Source organism: Lepisma saccharinum, chromosome 2 (genome assembly GCF_977018435.1).
Source record: "Lepisma saccharinum chromosome 2, izLepSacc3.1, whole genome shotgun sequence".
Taxonomy (NCBI): domain Eukaryota; kingdom Metazoa; phylum Arthropoda; class Insecta; order Zygentoma; family Lepismatidae; genus Lepisma; species Lepisma saccharinum.
In genome coordinates, this window is record NC_139230.1 from 181074021 (window position 1) to 181099245 (window position 25225).

Below are 25225 nucleotides of genomic sequence, written 5' to 3' on the forward strand. Positions count from 1 at the left end.
TAAATTATTTACGCACAAATTCAAGTGAGATCTTTCACACATGTTACAAGAAAATTCAATAAACTGAAGGCTGGAAATTGGTTGAGAAAAAAATATCTAATTTGTAAAGAGCACAAGAGTAAAACGTATAATATTTTGGCATATTAATTGCTTTTATTTTGTTTATGAAACTGACTGGGCCAGTTGGGCTATATAACGCACCCCTCCCTTCCTCCCTTCCTCCCGGCATGCTATTGTACAAAACATCGCTTGCCTCCTTCGTAAAACCATGCTTCGCTACTGCCTGCAACAATTATTATTATTATTATTATAATTATTGATATTTTGAAATAAATATGCATCCATGTGCGAGATGAGATTTTGACTTGCTTTTCCAACTAATTGTAGTGATTCAAATCTCACAGAACTTTGCTCTGCTGGCATAAATGGTATAAGAAGGGGAAAGAAAGAAAAGGGAAGTTAGCAGCACTGTCGTAACAGGAAAGGGAGGGTCATTCTCCTAAGAGGGTCATCGTGGGTGAAAGAAAGGGGAGGAGGGATTCCTTCAGTTCGCATTCCAAGGGTTACGGCTCTTTTCTTGACCATACTGAGAAGGAAATTCTCCTTCCTTTTCAGTGACTAAGGAATGAATGAATGCTTGTGCATTGCTGTAACTCAACTCCAATATTATCAAAAGTAATTGAAGAAGCAAATACATTTCTCATTGCCAAATGTAAACATTTTACAATATTGGCGATTTATGAAATAAAATGTATTTCTGCTTTGAATTTTTTTAAATGACGAAACCAATGGGGGGGTTTTAACCCCCACCAACCCCCCCCCCCTTGGCACGCCACTGCTTATCGTTATTATTAAAAGGTTGTCTCGAATATTTTCCACCTTGAATTTTTAACTTAAATGGCTGAAGAAGCTCCATGTGCCCCACCCCCCCCCCCCGTTATTCGGAGCCCTTGCCATGTAGTTGTAGATGAAAAAGAAGAGATTTAAAATTAAGATGTCCTCTACCCCTTCGTCTCTCACTCCTTTCCCGCCAGGGTACACTACTTTTATTGTTTCACACCTACCTCCCCTACGTACAAACCCTGGTATGAAGACCTGGAAACGGAAGCATCGAATTCCTAAAGGGATAATTCAACATTACACTTGATTTGTGGAGACGCAATTCTAATCTGCACGTCAATCTTTGTGTCACGTACTTCTTGCTGGTAGCGAAAAAGTGAAGCTACGTTGATCCAACTAGCGCAATTTTTTTCCATTTTTGTTTTCAAAACCAGAGATAAGTTGGAAAAAATATAGTCTCACTTTTAGCATGCGACCGAGGGTCAAAAATATTATATTGCCCCCCCCCCCCCTTGATGATGAGTGGGGGAGCAAGTCGTCCCCCTGCCGCCCCGGTTCTGACGTCCCTGACTATTGTCGTTTTCACATCGTGAAGGCACAATGGCTCTTATGGAGAAACCGCGCGGTGTTGCCATTTAAGGTGCGCTAGCTCTTATCGCCGGCCGGGATTACCGCTCTTGCTTCCTTTCACAATAAACATGTTGTATGTATTGTATATTGTTACAGTTGTTGTTACATTTGTTATAGTTGTTAATTTTCCATGATTATTATTATTGTTATTATGAACCGAAGTTGACAAAGTATGGGGAGAGACTTATGAAATGCAAGCATAATTAATCTATTTCATAAAGTAACATTCATTTATCTAATGTGTTAATACAGTAATACAGGTTTTAACGCAAATGTTATATAATAAGTGTTACCTTAATCGGACAGTTGTTCAACGCCCTCCATCGGCGAGTCTTCGGACTCTTCACTGCTGCCGTCATCAGAACTTGTCTCGTCACTGCTGGAAGAACTGTTCTTTAACCTAACGATTAGAGGTTGAATGTCATCCTGCAGTTGATCCGCTTTCCACATATTATTTTCAACCCCTTCGACGTGCCGACAGTAATTACACCATTGCTCCTGGGTGACTGATTCAAATGCGCTGTCTATCAAACGTTCCATTTCCTTCACCTTAAAACTAATGTTATGTCGTCCAACATGTCCTTTTATCTGACTCCATACCATTTCAATTGGATTAATTTCACAATGGTATGGAGGCAACCTACAAACAACTGCCCCATGCTCTTCTGCAATCGAGTCCACAATATTAATATTGAATCTCTCTCGCACAGAATTTACAATACTCAGTAATTCTCTTTTAAGAGAATCGTCAGAATAGGGTACATTTTTTGACGTTAGCCATGACTTAATATCTTCCTTACGGTTTTTTGAGGTGGGAATACTTTCTTTTTTCCTACAGTGATAGGATGCATTGTCCATAACAATTACTGTTCCTGGTTCAATGTTAGGTAATAGTTGATCTTTGAACCACTGTTCAAACCTAACACTGTCCATTTCGTCATGGTAGTCGGCAGAATTTTTTTTTTTTGCTAAAAATACTTGTTTCGCTCCCTGTACAAACCCCATCTTACCACCGGCATGCAACAAAACAAACTGTGGTCCCCGAGCGGTAGGGCCCTTCAGACCTGTAGACAACCCGGCCAGAAAAGCATCCTTGGGTGTTGCTATTGTTTTGTCCTTCCAAACTTTAGACAAAGTATGCCCTACATTTACCCAACTTTCATCTAAGTAAACAATGTTCCGTCCCTCATTCCTAAATTCTCATTTTTCGTAAATATGAATGTCGCCAAAGTATAATATCGTTTCTTTCAATCAATAAAGCCTTATTTCCTCGCTTTTCGAATTCAAACCCCATTTCTTGCAGCAAACGGTAGAAAGTCGAATATGTAAAATTTGGCAAATCTTTATCGTCGTTAACTTCCTTCATCACAGACTGAATTGTTGCGGGAACATTTCTAAACAGAAATGCATGAAATTTGCGTCTTATAGCACTACGAATGAAATCATTATATTTCACTTCCCTGCTCGATTTGTATTTTAGTCCAGTTACTCTTTCTTTCCGGGCTGTAACGATTGAGCCTTTCTTAGTTTCATTTCTTAATCTAAAGAATGTACGTCTACTGACAGAAGCCACCTCACAAAGTTCACTAACAATGAACGATTGACTACGTCCAGGATTCTTTTCCTTTAAATATTCGAACATTCTTAAAATAGTTTTTCTCTCCCCACTTCTTATTCTCTCACCCTTTTTCCTGCGATCCATTGTGATGACTGAAGACTTACAGATTAGGACGCTATTAATCACTTCATGAACCACTTGTAAAAATTACCGAAATGTCGACATACAGCACTTCACCAGACCAGCAAGAGTGGTAAAACGTCACTGAACTGTTGAGCACGTACGAACTCATAACACCTGAGTATGACTAAGACTCACGCCAGCGCGTCGCCTTACTTCGCGCCGACTTGAAAACAAACTGCATTTACAGGAAGTAATGCCTCTGGGGACCTTTGAGTGAAGACAAAAAATAATTTCATTATTATCTTTACAACTTTGTCGCTGAGAGTTTTTACGTAGACTTATAAAACGAAATTTGGTCAGAGACGACATTTTCCACTGCGCCAATAAAAAATCCGCACATTTTATTCGACAATTTATTTTTTTAAGGACATATTTTTAAAAATATTGCCAAATTTTCAGCACCACAATCACCAGTGACAACTGCATAGTAGTGTCGATTTTTTTTGTAACAAATCTTTCGATTTTACGGCATGATTTAACGTTTTGAATAGAAAAGATGTTCAAAATTTGGTTTCAATGAAAACTTGCATTTTAATTCTTTTAAAATAATATGAAATAAAGTTAATAATTTTCATCTTCGCCATTATGTTCTACATAAAATTTTCTACTTTACTGTAATTTTTTTTTGTACTTCACGTAAATTTCAAAATCGACATATTTGGCAATAGCGCGCTTTATTTTCCCATAAGAAAAGCATTGTCCATAAGAGCCCATTGTGCCTTCACGATGTGAAAACCACTATAGAATAAAGCACAAATTGTGAAAATTGCAAGTGACGTAAACAAGTGCTATGCAAATTTTAAGGCTTTTTTGACTTCCAATATCTTTTCTGTTGCTGACGATCGTCTTATTAAAATTCTTAGTTTCACATCACTGATTATATATCTATCATCTTCCGACATAATTTCTGAGGTTAAGATAAAATTGAACTTGCAATTTAATGTAATAGCAGTACGTTCACCATCAAATTCCCCATGTATTTAAATGGGAGAACACTTGCACATGAAAAGCGTAGGGACACAACAGGGGTGCTGCCACCTACAATAGTTTGCTTTGACCAGGCCCAATCGTACTCCCCCACTAAAAAATATTGATTGGTGTTTCGTTCTAAAGTCACTGGCAACAGTGATGTCTGCGGCTTGATGTGTTGAGAAGGACGATAACTTTTTATATATACATAAAGGTTTTGTTGTGCACACATGAATGCATAATTTTTGAGTGCACGTAGCTGTATTGTTACAATTTTTTAATTACTCTGTTTTTATTTTCGTTATTGGAGGAAATACATAACCGCCAAAATTGATCTAAAGGAAGGAAGCATGTCGGCGAACAGTCGATTTCGCATCAGCGAAGGAGACTGGATATGTAACGATCCACAGTATGTAATTTGAGTTATATGTGTATGTCTGTATTATTTTTTACACTTAAATATTTATATAATGGGATGTCAGTTTTAAAGAGTAATTAACACATTGTTTTATTGTATTACAATAATTCGAATTGTTGATTGAAATTAAATATCTCGCGCACACTCGCACAAATTCAACTGGATGTGGGTAGTAGAAAATAATAATAATAAAAAAACATTCTCTATTACCACACGTTGCATGAGAAGTTCGACTCTTGTATTATCTGAAACCGGCTAATTTCGTCCTTGTACATAAACACAAATCACTGCAGTAGCAACGCGAATGTAACCTCTGCCCCTCCGGATATTTTCTATTTTATCTTATTTTTCAAATTTCTTAGTGTCTTTGTTCCTTCTTGTTTGTCATCCTCGCTCTTAGTTCTTTTTCTTTTTTACCCCTTTCATCATGTTTCTTTTAGGTAACAGTTTCATACATCGGAGACACATTTCTTCATTTTTACAGAAGAAACTACTTACGGAAATGAGTTTCTCTAAGGTTTCCAACGTTAGTCGAATCGTGGTATCTATTTGACCGGGAAATCATGTCATTGTTTCCAATACTTTTTTTTTTAACTATGCTTGCCTAACCTAACCTTATTGGAAATGGTTCGGGGGCTATCCATCAGCTACCCGTGCATAATGTACAATTTGCACACGTGACGAACACGATAGTAGGTATTTTTCGGTGAAGAAGGTTGGAAACAATGATATTCGAAAACAAAAGAAGTGATATCATTCGCAAAGTAAGCGATATCGCACCGTTACATGCGTTCGGTAGCACTTAGAAAAATGCGTTATTTTAGTATAAAAAGTGTTTGTTTTCATGTAAAATGCATAATGGCACCTTGAACTATGTTCCGCAATACACAATTGGTAAGTACGAACCATGCGATACACAAAATATCCGATTTTAATGTGTCTCCGATCTATGAAACTGTTACCTTCTTTTATTTTTCATTAATTCAACGAGGCCCAGTCAATAATCATCCACACATTTGCTGTAATCTTCTTTAGGTTGGCTGTCCTGTTTTCTGTGCAGGCGTCAATACAGTGTGTATTTGTTGTTACTTTAGTGCATATTTAATCATCACTAATTTTATTTTATTTTTGCAGGATAAACATGCCCACACTACTCTCCATTTGCACCCAAGATAGACAATGATTCAGGTTTTGTGGTCTGAAGGTGTACCAGGGGCCAAAATCCACTGAAGTCTTGCATCACAATATGGGCAACATGGTGACGTGTGTTCTAATGGTTTGTAAAATACAAAAATAGTGTTAAACACAATCGAGGAACCAGGATACCCATTCACATCCACTGCTAACGACAACATTGAGCAAGTCCGTGTCGTAAATCTGACAAACCGACAAGTGACTATCGATCAAGTGGCAAGTCATCTGCATATTAACCCCACATTGTGATGCAAGTCTTAATGGTTTTTGGCCCTGGTACACCTTCAGACTGCAAAACATGAATCACTGGTCACTGCTCTTCTTTGGTGCTAATGGAGAATGGCATGACCATGTTTACCCTACAATGGCAAGAAAAGATAATAAGTGTTAAAAATCAAATATGCACCAAATTATGAAAAATGCATACAGTATTGACATGGGTGCACAGATAGTAGTAGGGCCACGCTAAAGAAAATTACAGCAAAGGTGAAGATAAATGGGTAACACTTTTGTATAGTGGAAACTGATTTCTTACTTTTTACATTAGAAAGTACGGAAATTATTTTCTTTAGCGTTGAAGTTCGGGAATGTAGTTTTGATCCATTTTAATGCGAAATCAATTTTTTATCTGCGAAAATATCTCCCCGATTTGCTATTGCTGCTGCCATTTGCTTCCTGCATGTGAGCACAATGTTCCGTGTGTTAGATTGTGTAACCCCCGAGTAAGTGTTTTTGCTATAAGATGACGTGTGGAGGATTTTTAAAATTTTTTAAAACTATGCTTACCTAACCTTACGGGAAATGGTATGTGGGGCTAACATCAATAGTTCGTGGGGCTAACGCCAAATGATTTGCGAGGTATTAGCATAATTTCAAATCCGGACATGAAAGTAGGTATTTTTCGGTGAACAAGGTTGCAACACTGCAAACACACTCCAAATCGACAAAACACTGGTACAACACACGATGAACCAGTACGCTATCGCCATATTGTGTGTTATAGAATGCAAAATATGAAGAACAGTAGACATTATTTCCGTTAGAAATTCATTATTACACCTAAAGAAATGTTCCTCAATGCAGAATAGTACGTTAGCAATGTAAACAAGTGATTTATAGGTGTTTCCACTATACGAAAGTGGTACCAATAAATGAGACCATGATACATATCAACACACTACCAGCTTGGGGTACAAGGCCTTTGTGGCAGACTGGTCAGAATCACATGCTGCAAATCTGGTCTGAGGTTTGAACCCTTGTCACATCATCCATTTCATTATCATGGTCGCAATTAAGCCAAAAGGTAGAAAAGTGATGTAAAATAACCAAAATAGAAAATTGTAGAAGACTCTATGCAAACAAAATGTACCGTCAACATTGGTAAAAACAAGAAAGTGCCCATGTGCAAGTATGGCCCAAGTTCTGGTTGTTTAATTCTGAATTTATAATGGTGCATAGGCATTTTTTACATGGTTCGATTTCTTATTTCTGTGAACACATACTTCAGTTTCTTAGTAATTACTGACTGCAGGTTTTCTGGAAACCTTTTTTCCCCCTCCCGTATACTCCTATGTGATTCTTTGTATGCGAGCAGTCATTTGTTTGCTGTCATTGTGGATGCAGATTACTCCAGCCATGTACTTCATGTGCGTGGGGTGCAAAGGAGTATTTGTCGCTAAATGCTTTGGTAATGGTTCCGATTGTTTTAAGATTTTTTTCAAATTCTCCTAGCAGGAAGTCTAATTATTATCGTAGAATTTTGGCAATCATTGTCACTCGAAATTTGAATCTTCCTTAAAGTAATGAGCACTGTTTGGAAAAAAGAAAAGTTATTTATGTTGAAAATAAAACTTAAAAATTACCTTACGCATGCATGCGTGCGTGCTTTCCATGGACAATGTATTTTCTGTTGATAAGTGACTGTAAGTATCGTAGATTAGTGGGAATTAATGTAGAAGTAAATCGGAACCTTAGTAGAATGCATTTAGGGACTTTATTTTAATGCTAAGAGAACCAAACCTGGCCTGGCTATCCTAACTTCGAAAACATATGTTGAACAGAATCTTAAGTAATCGCTAAAACTCTGCAGTATGTGTTAACAGAAGTAAATCAAAATCGAAGCATGTTAGAATTGCATTCGTAGCATGACGAAATCTCAATAAAACAAAAGGAACTTGGGCCAATGCTTTTGTTGTTAGGCTAGGTGGGTCAGGTTTAAAGCTCTTGGCTTTAAGATAATCCTGCTAAATACTTTAAACACCTGATCACATAATATCTGGTCTAGAACACAAAACCTGCTTCAATTCTCATATGAAAATCTGCAAAAACTCATGTCTCAGCCAACTGGAAAGCAAAGAATGCCCGCTCGCACAAGCTAAAGATGCATCATAATTGCTCCTGTAACTAATACTTAGTAAAGCTTTTGACTGTGTTAATTAGTTTCACCAAGCTTCAGACTTACTCCCACAATCATTTTCAGTATTCTTAAGCATCTCCGAATACTCCTATAAAACCTTCGAAAGATCATTAAACATTCAGAACCATTGCCACGTGTATTCCAGCGGTAGCAGGGTATGTGATGATTCTTATTTTGTTATTTAGCATCGCTTTTCTGCCACTTTTGAATAATCATGATGATGTGAATGAGTGATGCTGTGGAGAAATTGATGAAGGAGCACTCACAAAGAGCACCCATGCCCAGGTTGGTATTTGAACCTGGGATCCCTGGCATCATAGTGTGCTGTGCTAACCACTCCACCAAGAAGGTTGGATGGTAAGAGCTCATGAAATCAGTATATAGTCAATTTTTGTATGAATAAAGTATTTCTGATATTGTGGCAGGTACTTTATCCAGTGGTGAGCATGTGCTCACATTTTCATGTAAATAAAAAGAGCCCAAAGACGAAAGTGTCGAAGTTTTTGTATTTTGTAGCACATCCATCATGGTAGTGTGCTTTCTTGATATGTAAAAAAAAAAAAAGTATTTTCCTTGACAAGTTTCTGAGCTTGCGGAACAGGGAGCGAAGTTACAATATAGAGATATTCTCCAATTTTGTTAATATTTCACATACTCACTAATTTAGGCCTCACAACCACGAATCTGAAATTAAAATTTGGGGGTCACGTCTAGAAATCTGAAAATATGGGGGTCCATGATCTCAACCAACAATGTAGAATTGCTCATTGTTTATCGCAAGATCTATCGTTTCACAACGAAATATACATATTCCTGATATACTACAACCACAAATGTTAACTATGTTTGGCTAACCCAACTGCAACTGGTTTTTGGGGCTATCCATCCCGGAATCAGTGGGAAATTAATTATTTTCGTTTGAAATTTTTGAGTCCAAATTTCCCACCGATTCCGGACTCTGCCCCTGGGGTAATTGACCTACTGCCCCCAACCGCTAACGCGGCCCCGCTTGCCCTGCTCTGGCTCCCCGGCATTCTCTATAGACTCCCTGTTAAAGGCATGTTAGAAATTGGACGGAATCACCTGCTCCCAAATGAGCCCCAAACTTTTAAATTTGAAGAAATCCGTTTCCAGGATATGGAAAACTTACCTGAATTTCACACAAAACACCTTCCCGATGTTAGACAATACTACAGGAACTTATTACGGTAAGTAGTTTCTTCTGTAGAAATGAAGAAATCTGTCCGAAGGATAGTAAACTAGTACGCGGAACACCAAATTCCATCAATTTGTTAACCAAACCACGACCATCCTCTTCTACACTCCACTTATATAACTGTAACACATTAACAACACTCATATAACTGTAGCACATTGACAATCTTTTCATTTCTCTCCGCCATTCTTCCACGACCAATGCTATGAACCAAAGAGAATTGCTCTGAACAGCGTCGCAACGCTCTAGACAGCGGAACGGACGTTGATCGTCATGTCTTCACATCATCAAACATGGTTGCTATGTTTGTTTATGGGGAATCATCGTGATAATTAACAACGTTATTTTACAAGTTCTACAACTCAATGTGCAATTTAAACATGCTACTCCCAAATATTATGTGCATATACGTAAGTAGGACTGCATATTTAGTAAGTATAACAACTAGTAAAGTAATTACAGAATATATCTATATTGTAAATTCTTACCACTGAATTTACTTTTTCCTTGAAATGGATTTTAATTTGTCCCTTGTAAGTTTATCTATATCAGCAGCTTCTTTTATTGGAATCATAACTTCGTAATACATTTTGCACTGCAAACATATTTTCTTGACAAAATTAAAACTTTTTTGTAGAAAAGCACTTTTGTGGTGCAGACAGATAGTCTGTAAGTCTCATCAGCTTCTCCCAGGTTTGAATCCCAGCGTGGGAATGGGTCCTTTTGAAATGTAGTTTACTTTTAAATTTGAAGAAATCCGTTTCCAGGATATGGAAAACTTACCTGAATTTCACACAAAACACCTTCCCGATGTTAGACAATACTACAGGAACTTATTACGGTAAGTAGTTTCTTCTGTAGAAATGAAGAAATCTGTCCGAAGGATAGTAAACTAGTACGCGGAACACCAAATTCCATCAATTTGTTAACCAAACCACGACCATCCTCTTCTACACTCCACTTATATAACTGTAACACATTAACAACACTCATATAACTGTAGCACATTGACAATCTTTTCATTTCTCTCCGCCATTCTTCCACGACCAATGCTATGAACCAAAGAGAATTGCTCTGAACAGCGTCGCAACGCTCTAGACAGCGGAACGGACGTTGATCGTCATGTCTTCACATCATCAAACATGGTTGCTATGTTTGTTTATGGGGAATCATCGTGATAATTAACAACGTTATTTTACAAGTTCTACAACTCAATGTGCAATTTAAACATGCTACTCCCAAATATTATGTGCATATACGTAAGTAGGACTGCATATTTAGTAAGTATAACAACTAGTAAAGTAATTACAGAATATATCTATATTGTAAATTCTTACCACTGAATTTACTTTTTCCTTGAAATGGATTTTAATTTGTCCCTTGTAAGTTTATCTATATCAGCAGCTTCTTTTATTGGAATCATAACTTCGTAATACATTTTGCACTGCAAACATATTTTCTTGACAAAATTAAAACTTTTTTGTAGAAAAGCACTTTTGTGGTGCAGACAGATAGTCTGTAAGTCTCATCAGCTTCTCCCAGGTTTGAATCCCAGCGTGGGAATGGGTCCTTTTGAAATGTACCTTCATCACTTCAATTAAATGCCGACTTCCATGATAGAGCGGTTAGCACAACATGTTAGCCCCATCTAGTTCGCTGCAGTTTTTGACACTGTGTAGTGCTGGTGTATTCCAGTGTCAGGATGATGCAAGGAAATGATGTTCAACCAAGTAGACGGAAAGCGGTGTTCAAATTCAGAAGATTCAACTAATGCTTGTCTGCTGCTTTAAACGGTCATTTGATTAGTTATCACTCACCACGTGACCATACACCACTCTTGAACATAGTGCAAACAGTGCAGACACCAAATACACTACTTGACTCCAAATCATCAAACTAGACAACTCTGTCTTGCACCATGTAACCAACTAGACACTTTGGTGCAAAGTTCAGCGAACTAAACTGGGCTGTTATGATGCCAGGGGTTGCAGATTCAAATCCTGGCCTGGAAATGGACATTCTTTGTGAATGTCCCTTCATCAATTTAGTCATATCATCACTTATCCTATCTTTGCAATTAGTCAAAAGTGGCAGAAAAGCAAAGTAAAAAAGAAAAAAAATCAGCTTCTGTTCTGAAATTTGAAAGAACTCTCCCGTCTTCATTCAGATATGCAACATTTGAAATTCCTTTCTTTGAAACAACTTAATTTACTGTTAAAGTTACTTGCACAACACTACATTTTATATCTTTAATTGTCTTTGAACTTACAGAACAAACTAATAGGTAGGAACTAACATGCTCCTAACAACTTTCTTCACATTACAAAGAGTTCAACCAGCACATGTGTGTGTTCAGTTCAGAAAATTCTTAACGCAGCCTGACTCAGGAATGCAAGCTGATTCAAGCTATGACCTGTCAGTGCACGAGTCATCATGAAGCAATCATCAAGAGCACATGCTAAATTAGCAGTAAACTCTGAGAACTGCATGAAATGCCACACCGTTTGCTATTATTATTATTTCCTACCTAATGTTAATATTACTTCAAATTACTAGCTAGAAAAGATGTTCATACCAGGTATTTCTTCAGTATTGTGAATTTTAATTCATGTAACTGTAAGAGTATGCTTGAATTAAATAAGAACAAAATATGATGTAGAATTTTATACTCTCAAAATTTGCCTCAATGATCTCTTGAAGCTAGATTTTTAGATCTTGCGTTAATTTGAAAAATAAAAATGTGGTAGCAGTTTATGATATTTTCAGAAATAAGTTTGTCATATTTTTACAAGAAATAGAAAAAAAAATTATAGCTTGGTAATTTATATCATATATACAAATTCATATTTAAAAATACATGTGTTTGTGTTGCACTTTTCTCTTAAAATGATAATTCAAACTTAATATACCATGTTTTGGGCAAAAAGAAAAATGTTTATTTATTTGGTGACTAAAATATGAATGCAACATGTTGTCACATGTTTTCCTGAAATCCTTATTGTTTGGTTGACATTGCTGTGAAATTTCAAAAGTGTGAGTAGAGCTCACACAGGAAGCTTCGTAAACTGAAGAAGAGATCAAATCATTGAATGTTTGAGGGGCTATGAAACCAGACAAGTTAGGGATAAAAAAAATTATGTGGTTATTTACCACCATGGAAGGATTAAATGTGCAAAGTTTCATCAAAATCTTAGATCGTGTGTATCAAGGTCGGGTTGAACTGACGTGGAATGACCCAAGTTTTTTTTTTTTTTTTAAATATTTTAGAGTTATAAAATGTGTTACCTTTCAGGTTCAATTTTTTTTGTTACTTTAAGTAATTTATCTACAAGACACATTTAAGAAATTACTTTATCTGTACATTTAATGCATCACAGTGAAATTAATGAGAGCTGGTAGTGAGCGAGTACTTTAAATTTGTTCATATTTTTGGTGGTTTGCAAAATTCTTAAAGCTATATTGTTTCAGGTGTGGAAACGTTAACTTCGCCAGAAGAAATTCCTGCAATCGATGTGGAAAAGGTAATATATGATTATATAATCTAGTATTTATATATTATTGTTTTTGTAGTGGCACAACAAATGTTTTTGAGATATTTAACATAGAACCCAACTCTTCATTCCCCTTCACAAGCCAGATTTGTGTTAGAAGTCATTCATTGTTGTTATTTCAAATTTGTAGAATGCCACAAGAAAATCTTCTACACAGACTCCCACTAAGGTAAATGTCTCTAAGTTCGACAGGTTAAGGAAAATTATTGCAGTTAATTGCTTGCAGTGGCTTTCGTGTTTCATAAATGCGAGTAATTTTTTTTCCTGAAAGTTTAAAGATTCTACTTTCACCCAAAAAGTATTTTGCATTCCAACAGTTATGTTACATAATTATTTAAAAATCAAAAAGTGAATCCTACAATATGTCCCTAAGTTCGACACCCTGTCCTTAATTTCGACAGTTTGTGTACCAAAATTCGACACCCCCTTACATCTCAACATCAGACACTAAATATGCAGATGTTAATAATACCAATAACTGCACATGTCCATCTATTGGCATTTCATTATATTCAACTAAATTTACAGATTTTTCAGGGCATGAACTGAACAAAAAAAGATTTGTTAACCCCCCCCTCTTTTATGCTCAACAAAATTTAAAATATTAACATGAATTACTTACCATGCCAAAGGCTAGGTACATTTAAGCAAATAAAACACTGAAAATGTTGATTGCGTTTATATTACAACTTTGAAACATAGTTTTACAGGGTGATTCCCAATGGTGTATCAAAAACAAGGAAAAAAGTTTTGAGGACTAACTATAACATTTACTTAGCCAAACCTAGATGCTAAGGAACAATTGCTGTTGGTATCTGTGATATTGGTAACATTATATATAACACTAATAATTAATTAACTGCAAAACAACTTTCTGTCTGAAGTTAGGTGTGAGTCCTCAAAATCAAAGACCTAACTCTTAGACATTTACTTTTTTTCTTGAAAACATATCTGACCCTATCCCCCTTCATTACCAAATCTGGAAACTCAACAGGACCAATAATTTGAGGGTCTGATATGAATGCAACATTACTTTCATTGGTGACAAATTCCTTCTTGGCCACATCAACACTCTTAAGTCCAATCACTTTTATTACATCTTCCAGGATCTCCTGAACAACACAGAGGTAAGTAAATTTGATACATTTCTTTTCCCCGCTAAAAATTCCACATGAATGAAATCCCCTTCTTTTACATCACTTTCATTGACAATCTCTAATGTCATTTCATGTGACTCCTCCTCTTGCCAGTGAGAATCACTTTCTTTCAATGACAGTGCACTTTCATCTGAAGATTCTGAGTCACTCACATCAACCCATTTCTTTCCCTTTTAGCCTAAACTCTTTGTCTTCTAGTTCTGTGCAGCAAGTTTCTTCAGCTCTTTTGCCTCATCTACTTGATGCTTTTTCTCCTCCTTTGTTAGCAGTGGTATCATCATCTCCTTGTAATCAAGGGGTCCCGGGTTTGATCCCCAATGTAGGCACATAGTGGTTCGGATCCCACTTTAAGCTGTAGGTCCAGTCCCGATTAGCGTTACTGTGCATAAAGTGGACTTAAAACACGAAATCAATCCTCCTCCTTTGTAAAGTATTTGATCATTTAAGAAGATGTAATCACAGCAGGCAGTCTTTCTCTTTGCTTTCTTGGAAGTTTTTGGACTTGGCCAAATGAAACTAAAGGAAGGAACAAATTAGGCTGAGTTTAATGTAAATTAATTATCAAGCGGCTCCGGTGTACAACCTTTGTTCCTCGATGTTTTCTGCATTGTAAATGGCTAGAACTTATCGAAAATTGTTCGTTTTTGTACCAGAAATGCAAAAACAATCCCTTAAGGTAAAAATGACGTGTAGAATTCGAGATTTCCAGAGCTTTGGGAAATTTTGAACATTTCCCACCCCGACCCAAAAAATTCTGTCCCACACACTCCTACATTTTCACAAAATCGTAGAACAAGGAAAATCGTGTACTGTATGAGGCCAAATTTTTGTTCTGTGTAATATTTATCATTAATCAGGCCAATTTTGCAACATTTTCACAGAATTGTTAAGAACATTATAAAATCGTACACAAGACAAAATTTTCATCATTCGGCAATTTAATTTGCATGGAGTTTTAGTTCAGTTTATCACATTAAGCCAATATAAACACTTAATTATAACGTGACATTTTTTGGTATTATTATTGCAATTTTGTATAGTTCAGGTCCCTCACATTTAGTGACGCAGGAAGAACGAGTGATTTCATGGAAATAGCAATGACACGAGAGAAAAAGTATGCAAAAAGCCCAGATATGACGTTTCAGGGAATGTCCCAAAATTCGACATGCACGGCACCAAACTTCAACACCCCCCTGTCGGATTAATGTTGCAATTGATGTAGGGCAATGAAACTGGCATTTTCATGAATGGTAGACAACATGCCTTTCAATGCACATCAAAACCCAACATTGTGTATTTTCGAATAAAGTTCGACACTTGTCGAAATTTGGTGCACCATCCATTTTTGTGCTCATATGTTCGACACCCCCCCTTATTTTGTTACATGAACAACCTTTGTCTGCCGCAACAGACTAGGAAGCTCAGAAAATGGCTCTAAAACAATAATAAAGTATTGAAATTTGTTTTGAAACAACACAAAACTGGTAAAAACCTTATGTAGAAAATTTACCGTCTTACGAAATCCACTAAAAATCAGTTGATTTTTCGCAGTTGGCAAATAGTGCCGTCACAATTTTTCCTGCGCTGCTGCTATGTCTCATATGGTGCAACCGCCCTTTTCACGACATGGGTTAAACCTGTACACTGTCGCATAATACATACACGATTTTCTGCATCGCATAGTTTCCTTGTCTTTTATGATTTTTCAAATACCCTGTCGAAATTAGGGACGTTTACCTTATGTGCTTTTGCATGTAGTTTGTCATGATTAGTCAGTCAAAAGTGGCTAAAAAGCAATTTAACCAAATTCAAATCAGTTATGTCAGAAGTTGACTTTTAATTCATACTTCATGTTGGGTGTTTCTCTTGCCTCTTAACACATGTATTTGTAATGTTGCAACTGTCACATTGCATTAAGTGTTGGTGACCCTCAGTACACCTACAAGAAAGTAAAAAAAAAATTGCATTGTTTATGAAGATTGTGTTTCATATGAATGCCATTCGTTGTTGTTATCTGATGGAGATGCTTTATAACCGAGTAATGATTAATTTTAAGTGATATCATTTATGGCATCATGATGATGTTCCCAACTCCGTATGATGTGAACTGCATGTGGGTAGTTACTTGTTACATGTGTGTATAAAACGTAACTGCTTTTGAATGCGACATCAGCAACCCTTCTGTGGCTTGTGTTCTGTTTTGCAAATCTACAAATTGGAGTGGTTTGATTTCAATAGTAATTTTACGTTATTCTTCAAATTTGCACATGTTTCATGCATGTAGTACAACATTTGCTTTTTAAAAAGTGATAAAAAAAAGTGCTCCCCTGTGCTTAGCACCATGCCATGAAGGCATATAGGGGGTGTGGGGGTAACACCCCACACTTTCTTGATCCGGTCGTGAGTGGGGGTGATGTGATCAGCATCACGCCCCTAACCACCTTTAACCCCCAGGGTTTCCCCCAGGTACCCATGTAATTAGACACTGGGTGGGTGCCGGGATGCAGGAGATAAAGAATTGGATATACGCTGGCACATTTTGGGGCTAAATATTTGTCTTATTTGTGGTTTTCACATCTTTAAATAAATTTCAGGCTGTGTAAAATGTGTGTCACTTGACACATTTTGCCCCTTCACCATGTAGCGGGAAGTGCATATTTTCAAGATATGTATGTTAATTTGTGACTGATTTTCTTGTACATGTGATTGATTTATTTGGCAAGAAATGTGGTGCGATTTGAAGTTATTTGTAATTTTACATTGTTAGGTTGTGGCGAGTGTTGGGTTTAATGTTGATGGTATGTAGGTAATGTTTCCCCTGCATATAACACCATGTCATTGAAGGCACATTTAGGGGATGTGGGTGTAGGGCCAAACACATTCTCGATCTCGGCCATTTTGTTGATGTGATCAGCACCATGATCCGGCCACCTTTACCCCCTCCCTTCCAGGGTTGCCCGCAGGTACCCATTGATTTGAAGCTGGGTGAGCCTCAGTGCTGCTTTATGCGTGGACAAAAATGGAAAAATCTAAATATCTGGCTTATTTGTGGTTTCTGCATCTTGAAATATTTCTGGCTTTGTAAATATCAAAATGTGTTGTAAAATATCAAAATCTGTTGTAAAATAACAAAATCTATAGAATAATAGAACAAAATAAGTTTTTTTTGTGTGTACAGTTGGTCACTGACCCCTCACTATTTATCAGTTGCTGTAGAAACTTAATTGACTGTTACCTATTGATGCTCCACAGTTGTGAAGCTACCATTTCTATCAAAACAAGCTGCAAAGTATGAAATAGTACTTCCAGCTTGGAACACTGGTGGGTTAACCAACATTTCAAAAAGCTAATGTTTTTCTTGATGCACTTGTTGCATGGTGGCTAGTCACATGTTAAAACCTTTGAATGCATATCTGAAGTGTTGGTTGCAGTAACTCTAAGAAATTGAAGTATTTTTTTTAGACTAACAGGACTTTTTTGGTAACTTGATAATTGCTACTGTTATGTAATTGGATTTTGTATTTAAATTGTTTAATGATTTTGTTTCATAAAAAATGTTATTTTAAAACTAAGAATAGAGATAAGAAGAGACGTAAAATTTAAGTTACATATTCATCGTATATTTTGTTTACAATATATTTTCATCTCTGGTTTCACTTTACAATTATAATTGTGGTATTTATGGTTAGTTATTTTGCAATAAGAGATAGGGGCAGTAAAATTTATTTTTGAACTTAATTGATACTTTCAATTAAAATAAAATAGTTAATAGAAGTTTAAATATGTGTATTAATTACATTGATCTTATTAAATGATTGATGTGTATGCATTATTGGGTCTATCATGAGAATGAAATCAATTGTTGAGATAAAGAAGTAAAGTTTCAGTTCTCAAATATCACGTCAGATCATGTGAGGCCAATGAAGCCAAACATTTTTACACTTATGTGCATTTGTAATTAATAAAGAAACACTCACAGTGCTTTGCAGCATTCACTTCCTTAGTTTTTTAAAAATTGTACTAATATGTAATCTGAGAATATGCTCTTAGGTAACACAATAACATGAAACAAGTAGCTGGTGTACTTACAGATAAAGGGGAAGCACCAAAGAAGAAGAAGCTGGGCCAGGAGATTGGAAAAGCAGCAGCTGAGAAGAGTAGAGGCTTATTTAGTGCAGATGATTGGCAGTGTAACAAGTAAGTTAGACGGAAGGATTTTAGGAATATTAAGAAATAGTAGTTGACAGGGGTAGAAAAATACAGGGCACCTGAAAATTTTCACCTGGTGCCTGAATTTTCAAATTCAGTGCTAAAGAAGTATATACATTTTAAGATAGTGCGTTTACTCACTTTATTATAATTAAAGAAAAAATAAATAAACACTTACGTGAGTGAGTATCGTTGTTAAAACAATCTTATAAACGACGTTTCGCAGAGCTACGCTCCGCTTCTTCAGGTTTCTTTTTTATCAGCACATAAAATACTTCCTCAGGTGGACAAATCCAGGATTAGGTTAAAAGGTTTTGGATTAAAAGACGTAAAATTACATAACTGTTAAAAAAAAAACATAAGGACTTGACAAAACTTCTAGTAGAGCTGTGTTCCCATCCTACCTACACGGCTGGAATTATACCTCCAGATTAGTGACATGGAGTAGGGTTGAAGAAGACAGCAAATACGCAAAGATCCAAAGCCGAAAAACAGTTTTGAATAAGATCGAAAGGTTACTTAAGAAAACTGAGAAGGAAGAAAAAACGGGGAAGGTAGATACATGGAATGAGAAAATAGGGATTAGCGAGCACAAGACTCACAATGTCTTGAACTTGACACAACACGAGCTGCCATCTGAACTTATTGAAATTACTGATAAGGGACATAAATTTGCTATAGGCTGGAATACGAGGGTCACTATTTATATTTTGAGCCTTGGCAACACTGATTGAAGTTAGGCGCGATTTGACGTTTGCACGGAATCGTCTGGCATTATTGACCATAACGTACTTCAAATGTTTTGTCAATAGCTTCATTTGTGTTGTTTATGTTGCCTTGGAGATTGCGCGACAACAATAAAATGGAATTAACTCGTGAACATTTTTGTGCGATGATTTTTTACGATTGTCGACGTGGATTATCAAAACAAGAGTGCATCGATCAACTTACTTCCACATTTGGCAATGAAGCCCCATCCTTTGCCACTGTGAAACGCTGGTATAACGAATTTAATCGTGGCCGCCATTCGTTCACCGACGAGATTCGCGAAGGTCGTCCAAAATCAGTTGTTGTTCAAGAAAACATTGATGCTGTGCAAACCCTAATACTGCAAGATCGTCATGTGACATACTGTGAGATTGAGGCAACCATCAGCATTAGTTCCACCAGCATATATAAAATATTACATGATCATTTAGCTGTGAGAAAGGTATGTTCTAGTTGGATCCCACACAATTTAACAAAAACTCAAAAAGACGCTCGCGTCAATTGGTGCAAACAAATGTTCAATAAATACAATCGTGGTGCTTCAAAAGACGTATATAAGATTGTAACAGGTGACGAATCATGGATATATGCATATGAGCCGGAACGTAAACAGCAGTCGACTGTATGGGTGTTTCAAGATGAACCCAATCCAACAAAAGTTGTTCGCGCTCGAAGCACATCGAAACAAATGGTCGCCTGTTTTTTCGGGAAAACTGGTCATGTGGCAACTGTGCCTTTAGAGGAACGTAGAACAGTCAACTCTGAATGGTACACAACAATTTATTTGCCAGAGGTCTTCGGTCAAATACGGAAAACAAACAAAAGCCGTCGGATCATTCTTCATCAAGACAATGCCAGCTGTCACACATCTCGTCTAACAACCGACTTTATGAACAGTAAAAAAATCGAATTGATGGGTCATCCACCATACAGTCCTGATTTGGCACCCAATGACTTCTTCTTGTTCCCGAATGTCAAGAATAAATTGCGTGGACAACGATTTTCGTCGGCGGAAGATGCCGTTGATGCGTTCAAAAACCATATTATAGAGGTGTCTCAAGAAGATTGGAAAAACTACTTTGACAAATGGTTCGAACGAATGCAAAAGTGTATTGACCATAAAGGAGAATACTTCGAAAAACAATAAAGCAGTTTTCAATGCCAAATTCCTGTTTTTTTCATTGTTAGGCTCAAAATATAAATAGTGACCCTCGTACAATTGAGAGAGAGGAATTTTTATTGCTACCGAATGCGCAATAAGTGTTTTGTCCGATAGGGACGAGAAAAATGAATTGAGGCATAAAATACACAATCTTATTGAGGAAAGGATTAGGAAGGAGTTTAGAAAGAAAAGAGGTAGGGGGAAAGGGAAAGTATTAGGGAAATACGACACCGAAAATTAGGAGAAAAACTTAAAAGGGTGAGGGAGTGGGTTGACAAAAACAATTTATTCCTTATAAGATCCGATAAGGAAAATAAATTTGTATTAATGGAGAAAAGAACATACAGGGAGAAGTTGGAAGAATGTTTTACTAATAGTAATTGAACGAAACCCCATTAGTAAAATAAGAAACAAAACTAGGAAAGGGATTGAAACAAGTGTGACCCTCTCAAGATCGGATAAGAAGAAACTTATCCAAGAATGTAAAAAAGGTGAAATTCCTATCATTTTTGACATCCCAAAAACACATAAGGAAGGGACCCAGATGAGACCCATTATACCCATGTACACACACACACCCGGGGTATAGATTAGCAAAAGCTTTAGTATTGAGATTAAGGGAAATTGGAGGGAAGAGTGAGTACAATGTTGAGAACTCTTGGGAAGTGAGGAAAGGATTAGACGAAATAAGTATAAGAGAGGAGGACGAAATTCGTAGCTTTGATGTCATCAACTTATACGCTAGTGGTCCCTGATATAAAGCTGCGGACTGTCTTCAGCATTGGGTTATGGACAAGGGGATTGATGTTGTTACGGCCTGGGAGTTGGTTAGATGGTTCCAACTTGTTTCGGGATACAATTGTTTTAGTTTCAACAGGAAAATATACAGACAGAAAGAAGGATTAGCTATGGGTAACCCTGTGTCAGGAATAGTTTCTAGTATAATCTTACATTTCATTGAGAGGGATGCATTAGACAAAGTTAATAATGATATTAAATACAAGAAACGTTGTAAAGATCAAAGGTCAATTACTTACATGTGTGAGTACGAAATGTCGGTCAAAACAACGTTTCAGAGGTCATGACTGCCTCCTCCTTCAGGTTAATACATATTCCTAGTCACGTTAAAAAAGTGTTAGTTGAGGATACAGGTCAAAGGTTATGTTAAGAAACACTTATGGAAAAAAAAAAAACACATTGTAGCTGTAACCTTCACACTAATAAAACTCAAATCTAAAACCGCGCGTTTCCTATTCTAAAAACACTTAAAACAAACGTCCTAAGCAGCTGTTAGAAGCCACCTGGCCAGTGCTTGGGAGAAGCGATTTTGCATCGTATGCTCAACACGGTGAAGGAAGCTACCTTCCCCTCCATAGTTTTCCCCTCTTGAAACTGGTGCATCACCAGTCCAAGTTGAACTCAATTTCTGCCTCAGCGGCCCTCTTGACCTCGGATGTAACATGGAAACCCATCTTGGCGTTATTATTTACAGCTTTATCCCATTTTTTGAAAAATGCAATCCATCCATCTTCCAAATTGCCATCGTCTCTGTTAAGTGTATTCCAATTATCTGTGCATATACAGGCTGTTTCATAAACATTCCTATCCAATTTATTGTTCGCTTTCCTGATAACTTCCCTTGTTGCGCTCTTATGCCCACTAACTAATGTGTGCTCTGAAAGTCATGTTTTGGGTATACCCTCCTTTATATCCTTGTCGTGTTCACCCCACCTGACGTGCATGCTTCTCCCCGTCTGTCCCACATATTATTTCCCGCATTCGCATCCAATCTTATAAAACTCCCTTTTGCTCTTCTGGGTTACCATGCCTATCCCCCCATTTTTTTATATCCTGTGAAATGCTTTTCGATGCTCCATGGTGCTTTCATCCTGCATTTTACACCATATCCTCTTACTGTTTTTTCAATTCTTTCAGAGACACCTTTCCGATAGGGGATTCCGACAAAATGAGTTTCATTTCTGCCCTTTTCTACCCTGGTTTCGTCTTTCACTTCCTCTTTAACGCTATGGGAGCGTTCCCTCATTATTTTCTTCGCTTTTTTGGCCACCTTTTCCATATCCAGAATTGTATACCCATTTTTATACCCACCCTCTTTATCCATGCTTCCTCTTTTTCTTTTTCATCACTACATAATCTTTCAGCTCGGATGAAAAAATTAAGGTAAACATTTGACTTTATCCTATTGGAGTGTTCAGATTTCTTGTGGAGGTACAAGTCGCCTGCCAACGATTTATGAAAACCCCCCGTTACAATCCCTTGGTCAGTTTTGGTAAGGCACAGGTCCAAAATGTTGATCCTCCCGTCAACTAGGTTTTCCCTGGTGAAGCCGATTCTGACATCTTGTTTTCCTAATTCGTTAAAAACCTTGTCAAGTTCATATTCGTCCCTGATTATGAGGATGTCGTCGACATACCTCCCATAATATTTCAACCCCTCCCTTACTCGTTCTAAAGCAGTTTTTTCGAAGTAGTGCATAAAGATATTGGCCACAAGGCCTGATATAGGGTTGCCCATGGCCAACCCTTCTTTCTGTCGGAAGATCTTGTCATTCACATAAAAGTAATTATACCCTGTTACTAAGAAAAACCATCTGACATACTCCCACGCCACCAAAATTTCAATGCCGTTATCTAACAATCATCTTTGGAAGCAGTTGCAGGCTTTTTTCCTGGGGTGCGCTGGGATACAGATTAATTACGTCAAAGCTACTGATCATGTCAGTTTCCCCAATAACTTATTTTTCAATGGACTCTTTTACCCTAACGGAGTTTTAACCGGGGTTTATCACAAAATATTGGTAGGGGATACATATATACACAAAGATTCTGAACATGCAAACAAAATTTAAAAAAAAAATCTTTTTATGAACTTTTACGTATGAGCTGGTAGACTTTGTAACTGTAGTTGGATAAGGTGGTTATAAAACCGAGGAAATGAGAAGAATAAAGAAGGGGGGCCCACAAAGTTTTGAATAAAGATAGAAATGAAGAAGGTGAAATCAAAGAAAAAGGGGATGAAGAATACAAATATGTGGGGATTCCGTATGTAAAAGGGATGTCGGAATAGAATCCAAAGAGACATCAGACTAAGAGGAGGTATGAGAGCACCCCAAAATATTGGGAAATATTTTACTGAATACAAAAAGGACGGAAAGGGATGTAACGAGGACACGGATGAGAAGGGCTTATATAGGATAATTTGTTCATTAGTAAAGAATACATAGGACAAACTGGAAGGAACATGGGAATACGCTGGGATGAGCATGACAAGGATATTAAAGAACTGGTACCGAAAACGGGGCTATCCGAGAATGTTATAAAAAAAGAAACATAAAATTAGAAAAAGAGAAGAGTTTTTAAACAACCCGATAGAAATGTTCATGAGGCAGCATTTGTATAGACAGGGGGGAAAAATTAAATAGGGATGACGGCAACTTGGATGAAAAATAGATCAAAATGTTTAAAAGTTGGGGTAAAAAAGATGACCAGTCTGTGAAATTCCATGTCACGCCGAAAGTGTCTCACGCCACATCGGAAACGATAGAGTTCTCATTGGAAAGAATGTAACATACGTACGTAACAGCAGTTAGTCAGCCGTGTAGGCAGGATGGGAACACAGCTCCTCTAGAAGTATTGTCAAGTCCTTATTCCTTTTTTTAACAGTTATGTAATTTTACGTATTATAATCCAAAACCTTTTAACCTAATCCTGGATTTGTCCACCTGACGAAGTATTTTATGTGCTGATAAAAAAGAAACCTGAAACGTCATTTATAAGATTGTTTTAACAACGATACTCACTCACATAAGTGTTTATTATACATTTTTCTTTAATTAAAGAGGTATATATTTTTTTAATATTTATGGAAATGGAAATTATGGAAATTTCCATTACTTTTTTTTAAAACTAGTACAGTGTGTGTGTTTTCTGTATCACATGTATCATTAAATTAGAATAACATACATGCCATTATAATTTTTTCACTGTTGGTAGCTAAATTTTAATATCTGGCAATATGGTAGAGTCGGACATATATTAAAATGTATTTAGACAGTTATTCATGCTGTTTTACCTGTTGAGCCTTCTTTAGAAATGCCACTCTGACACAAGAATTAAATACTTTTAATTCATTCTTGTATTAATTAATTAATTAAATGTATTAAGATCATATTTCAAAATGTGTAGCTTTATTAGTTAGATTCATGGCTTTCTTAGACCATATTTGCCAGAAAAAAAAATTGGCTCATGAGAAAAAGGGACTAGCGTGTGAATTAGTTTTAGTGTTTTCTACCCCTGGTAGTTGATATGATATGCAGGTTGTACACACACACACACACACTCACACTCACTCACTCACTCACTCACTCACTCACTCACTCACTCACTCACTCACTCTCTCTCTCTCTCTCTCTCTCTCTCTCACTCACTCACTCACTCACTCACTCACTCACTCACTCACTCACTCACTCACTCACTCACTCACTCACTCACTCACTCACTCACTCACTCACTCACTCACTCACTCACTCACTCTCTCTCTCTCTCTCTCTCTCTCTCTCTCTCTCTCTCTCTCTCTCTCTCTCTCTCTCTCTCTCTCTCTCTCTCTCTCTCTCTCTCTCTCTCTCTCTCTCTCTCTCTCTCTCTCTCTCTCTCTCCCTCCCTCCCCCTCCCCCTCTCCATTTCTGCATTATTTTTACATTTTATGACAACCACAGTAACTTCAACCTTTGAAACTCATTCTGCAGATGTGGGGGTTCTACTGAATACAAAAAAAGAACCATCACTCAAAATATAGATGTTGTTTATTTGAGTAATTTTTATTTTCGTATATACTGCTGGACAAAAAAAAAAAAAAAGAACTGACACCTTAATATTTGACATCTGAATTGCAATTACTTATGAATTACGCTCTAAGTTAATTATTGAACAATTGA

General features: G+C 36.9%; 1 protein-coding gene across 5 annotated transcripts in view; it reads left to right on the forward strand.

Moving 5' to 3' along the window:
* Positions 1-4340: 4340 nt before the first annotated feature.
* LOC145984216 (uncharacterized) overlaps positions 4341-25225 on the forward strand; it is a 63238-nt gene continuing 42353 nt past the window's right edge. For 4 of the 5 annotated variants that reach the window (XM_083117772.1, XM_083117771.1, XM_083117769.1 and 1 more), the window contains exons 1-3: positions 4341-4589; positions 12893-12945; positions 18209-18329. In XM_083117772.1, the coding sequence (XP_082973898.1) occupies positions 4531-4589; positions 12893-12945; positions 18209-18329 (233 nt within the window). In that variant the 5' untranslated portion in view covers positions 4341-4530. The remainder of the gene's footprint in view (positions 4590-12892; positions 12946-18208; positions 18330-25225) is intronic. The other variant, XM_083117770.1, reaches the window with a different exon arrangement.